Source organism: Quercus lobata, chromosome 9 (genome assembly GCF_001633185.2).
Source record: "Quercus lobata isolate SW786 chromosome 9, ValleyOak3.0 Primary Assembly, whole genome shotgun sequence".
In the NCBI taxonomy this organism is placed as follows: Eukaryota; Viridiplantae; Streptophyta; class Magnoliopsida; order Fagales; family Fagaceae; genus Quercus; species Quercus lobata.
In genome coordinates, this window is record NC_044912.1 from 44,433,785 (window position 1) to 44,438,793 (window position 5,009).

The following is a 5,009-nucleotide window of genomic DNA, read 5'->3' on the forward strand; positions in this document are numbered from 1 at the left end:
GGTGGTCCAAGCCATTCCTACGTTTGCAATGAGTTGTTTTCGATTGCCTATTGGGCTTTGCCAAGACATTGAGATGCTCATTCAGAAATTTTGTTGGGGTCAAAGGGGTGATAGGAGAAAAATTCATTGGAAAAAATGGGAGGTTTTGTGTCAACCAAAGAGTGAAGGGGGCTAGGTTTCAAAGATTTATGTAAATTCAATAAAGCCATGTTGGCTAAACAGGTGTGGAGATTGATTCATGATAAGGAGTCTCTTTTTTACAAAGTGTTCAAAGCAAAGTATTTTCCAAGTTGCTCAATTTTTGAAGCTAAGACTTCTACGGGCTCTTTTGCATGGAAAAGTATTTTGTGGTCTAGAGATTTAATTAACAAAGGAGCTTTCTAGAGAATAGGCAGTGGCGAATCTGTTCAGATTTATAAAGATGCTTGGCTTCCTAGTCCTAATGGTCGAATCAACTCTCCTGTTTTGCATCTAACACCGGAGTCCACAGCTGTATCTTTGATTAATTCTGCAACAGGTTGGTGGAATACCAACCTCATTGACTTGTGCTTTTTTCCACCTGAAGCAAGTCTCATCAAGTCTATTCCCTTATGTTCTACTCCACAACCCGATACTTTGGTTTGGAGAACAGAAAAATCAGGTTGCTATTCGGTAAAGTCTGGTTATAAACTCCTGTGCGAGCTCCATAATTTTGAAATGAATCGGCCTCAAGTCTCGGACTCGCAGAAAGGCTTCTGGAAAAACATATGGAAGCTAAAGGTGCCCGGTAAGGTCAAGCATTTTCTCTGGAAAGCTTGCACCAACTCGCTACCCACTAAAGATAACCTTCTGAAGCGAAAAATTCTCCATGAATTGGGTTGTGCTCGCTGTTCTGGGGACTCGGAATCTATTGTGCACGCTCTTTGAAGTTGTAGTTGCATCCAAGTTGTTTGGGAGTCGGAATTCGAATGGGTGGACAGGAGCTTAACGACCCCTATTTCTTTCTCGAAAGTTCTGCAAAAAATCTGAGTCAAACCATTTTTGCTTCCGTTATTTGCTGCTACGGCTTGGTCAATTTGGTATCAAAGGAACAAAGCTCGCCTCAATGAAAATCCCCTGCCTATTCGCAATATCGCTGATTTTGCCAAGAACTACCTCTGTGAATTCAAGGGGCTGGACAGTAACCATTCCCACAAACGTCAAGCTACTTCTACCAGATGGCAACCTCCTAGTGCAGGTTCAGTGAAAACTAACTATGATGGTGCCATGTTTGCGGAATCTAATATGGCCGGAATTGGGGTAGTAGTCCGCAACAGTAAGGGCCGGGTGTTAGCTGCCTTATCCAAGCAAATCGTGAAACCTCCAACAGTGGAAATCCTTGAACTCCTCGCTGCCCGACGCGCTGTAAGCTTTACTGCTGAGTCAGGTTATGATCAGTTTGTATGCGAGGGTGATTCTGAGTCTGTGGTAAACTCTTTAAGGCAAACCGATATGGAGAATTCTCGAGGCGGGCATCTCATCAAGGATATTGCCTACCTATCAAACTCAATTCGGAGTATATCTTTCGCTCATGTACGTCGGCAAGGTAATGCGGTCGCTCATGCCTTAGCCCAACGAGTGAGACAATTTTTTTCTTCTCTTATCTAGTTGGAGTGTGTTCCAACAGATATTATGTCTTTTGTATTGGATGATTCTTCCTCTTTTGCTTAATATATATCAGCAAGTATCCATTACTCAAAAAAAAAAAAAAAAGACTCTAAAACTCGAGTTCAAAGTGAAATTTGAGTTTCTAAAACTCGAGTTGTGTTCACTTGATCCTTTCTTCTTCCGTGGACTCCTTTCATCTTTGTTCTTTGTTCTTCTTTGTTCACCTGGTCCTGTCTTCTTTCGTGGAATCCTTCATCGTGTTCAGATCTTCATTATGTTCAGATCTTCCCATGTGAACTATTCTTTTTCTTCCTCTGGGTTCTTCTCTTCATCTTCAATTTCTTCAGAAACTCAGATCTTCATCGTATTCTTCAGATTGTTCTTATTTTTTTTATGGAAATCGAGTCTTTAAGACTCGAGATCTATATGGCATAATAGTGTTCAACTCAGCGAATAGGAAGCGAGTCTTTTAGCCTCGAGTTCTATATGAAACTCAAGTTTCTAGAACTTAAGATACTAGTTTGTTAAAACCTTTCAAACGCATGTTAACTTACTATATTCTATCTCCTTACTATGCTAGTCTCCAAATATCCCATAGTATGAAACATGATATAAAGTCTAATTTTTTTTATTTTAATGTCTAGTCTAGCAAGCATTTTTTTTTTTGAATTTCACATTCCCTTTTTTCTGACTTAACAATAAATCCAAAAATTAAATGATAATGGGTTCATAAAAGGAAAGAAAGAAAGAAAGAAATCAAAGTAAATTCTCGAGTGTGATTTTTCAAATGAATCAAATCCCTAGTTCTAATTTCACTAAAGATAAATAAAAAGATAAATCCTTTATTTCCACTGGATGAGATTGGAATTTGGAAATCCTACGACCATTTACAGTTAAAACAGTTATCTCCAACAGAGAATCATCCACAACTAACCAAAACAAGTCTCTTCTCAACCTCTGACTCTGATTCTCATACTGATCCATGAATTCCACAATATACACCACACCACCATCTCACCCATCTTCACTCTTCCCAAACATCACACTCTGCAAAACCATCAAACACTTGAAGCAAGTCCATGCCCATATGATCAAAACCGCTCAAATCCACGACCCTCTGGCTGCTGCCGAGGTTCTCAGATTCTGTGCTCTTTCGAATAACCGTGATATCCATTACGCACGCAAGGTATTCGACCAAATGCACCAACCAAATTGCTTCTCTTGGAACACTATAATCAGAGCTCTTGCTGAGAGCAATGACGATGGTAAACCACTGGCTGCCTTGTTGTTGTTCTTTCAAATGGTTTGTGATGCTTCTGTGGATCCCAATCAGTTTACATTTCCTTCTGTGTTGAAAGCCTGTGCCCAAACGTCGAGGCTTAAAGAAGGGATGCAAGTTCATGGGTTGGTTGTGAAGTATGGACTGGATAGTGATGAGTTTGTAGTTAGCAATCTTGTTAGGATGTATGTGATGTGTGGGGTTATGAAGGATGCCCATTTGTTGTTTATAAGGAATTTGATTGAATTTGAAGAAGGGGATGAAGTTGTGAGGAATAATAAGAAAAAGGAAGAGGGTAATGTAGTTTTATGGAATGTAATGGTTGATGGGTATGTGATGACTTGGGGAGTTTGGTGCTTGGGGAGTTTGGTGCTGCTAGAGAATTGTTTGATAGCATGCCTCAAAGAAGTGTAGTGTCATGGAATGTGATGATATCTGGGTATGCTCAAAATGGTTTATTTAAGGAGGCAATAGAGATGTTTCGTGAGATGCAGATGGGAGATGTGTGCCCAAATTATGTGACTTTGATTAGTGTTCTGCCAGCGATTTCACGTTTCGGGGCGCTTGAGTTGGGGAAATGGGTACATTTGTATGCGGAGAAGAATGGGATTGAAATTGATGATGTTCTTGGTTCTGCTTTGGTTGATATGTATTCTAAGTGCGGGAGCATTGAGAAGGCACTTCAAGTTTTTGAGAGATTGCCAAGAAAGAATGCAATCACTTGGAGCACAATAATTGGTGGACTTGCAATGCATGGTCGAGCAAATGATGCACTTGATTATTTTTCAAGGATGGAAAGATCTGGAGTGACACCTAGTGATGTTACTTATATTGGTGTGTTGAGTGCATGTAGCCATGCTGGTTTGGTGGATGAGGGGCGATCCTTTTTCAGCCACATGGTTAAGGCAGTTGGCTTTGAACCCAGAATTGAGCATTATGGGTGTATGGTTGATCTATTAGGTCGTGCCGGACATTTAGAAGAAGCTGAAGAGCTTATCTTAAACATGCCAATCAAGCCAGATGATGTGATCTGGAAAGCCTTACTTGGTGCTTGTAAGATTCATGGTAACATAGAAATGGGCAGACGAGTTGCCAAGGTTTTGATGGATATGGTTCCTCATGATAGCGGGTCTTATGTGGCTCTCTCAAATATGTATGCGTCTTCAGGAAATTGGGAGGCAGTTGCAGATGTGAGGTTGATGATGAAGGAGATGGACATAAGGAAAGACCCTGGATGCAGTTGGATAGAGCTTGACGGAGAAATTCATGAGTTTCTAGTAGATGATGACTCCCATTCTAGAGCCAAAGAAATCCATTCAATGTTGGATGAAATTGCCAACCAATTAAGGTTGATAGGCTATAGGCCAGACACCTCACAAGTCTTGCTCAACTTGGATGAAGAAGAAAAAGAAAGTGCCTTGCAATATCATAGTGAGAAGATTGCAGTTGCCTTTGGCTTAATCTGTACAAGTCCTCATACACCACTTTTGATTGTGAAGAACCTACGTATATGTGAAGATTGTCACTCCTCAATGAAACTAATCTCAAAAATTTACAAACGTAAGATAGTCATACGTGACCGGAAGCGCTTTCACCATTTTGAGCATGGGTCTTGTTCATGTAAGGATTACTGGTAATAACTCAATCATATGTACATAGTTGGCGGTCTCGAATTGTTTCAATATATTTTAGAACATTACATAGTCATACCAATTGTATCCAATGTCTTATTTCTTCAAAACTGAGCCTTGCTTGTATCCATTTGGTGGATGTATGTCTATTAGCATTAGCATTGGGTGTGTAAAACTCTCCAAATTGCTATTTTATATTATCAGAAGCCCAAAACATGCTTTTTTCCGGGCTGCTATTGCTAATACATTTTAGCAACTATGAACACTGTAGCATGGTTGTAAAACAAAATTATTTTATTTTATTTGGTTTGTTTCCAAGGAAGAGATAGAAAAGTAGTGAAAGAGAAAGAAAGAGTTGGGAGGAAGAGAGAGAAATGAATAAATATATCAATAGGGTTGAAAAATAAGAATGGGAATGTTGAGTGAGTTGTAAAATTGGATTGTAAAATATATAAAATAACTTTTGTGTGTAT

At 39.5% G+C, this 5,009-nt stretch overlaps 1 protein-coding gene across 1 annotated transcript; it reads left to right on the top strand.

The window, feature by feature from the left end:
- The first annotated feature begins 2,405 nt into the window (after positions 1–2,405).
- On the top strand, positions 2,406–4,756 carry LOC115959254 (pentatricopeptide repeat-containing protein At5g48910-like). Its single transcript, XM_031077593.1, is given in 2 exon segments — positions 2,406–3,244; positions 3,247–4,756. Coding segments are annotated over 2 exon segments (1,932 nt in total). The 5' UTR covers positions 2,406–2,608; the 3' UTR covers positions 4,543–4,756.
- Positions 4,757–5,009: the final 253 nt, after the last annotated feature.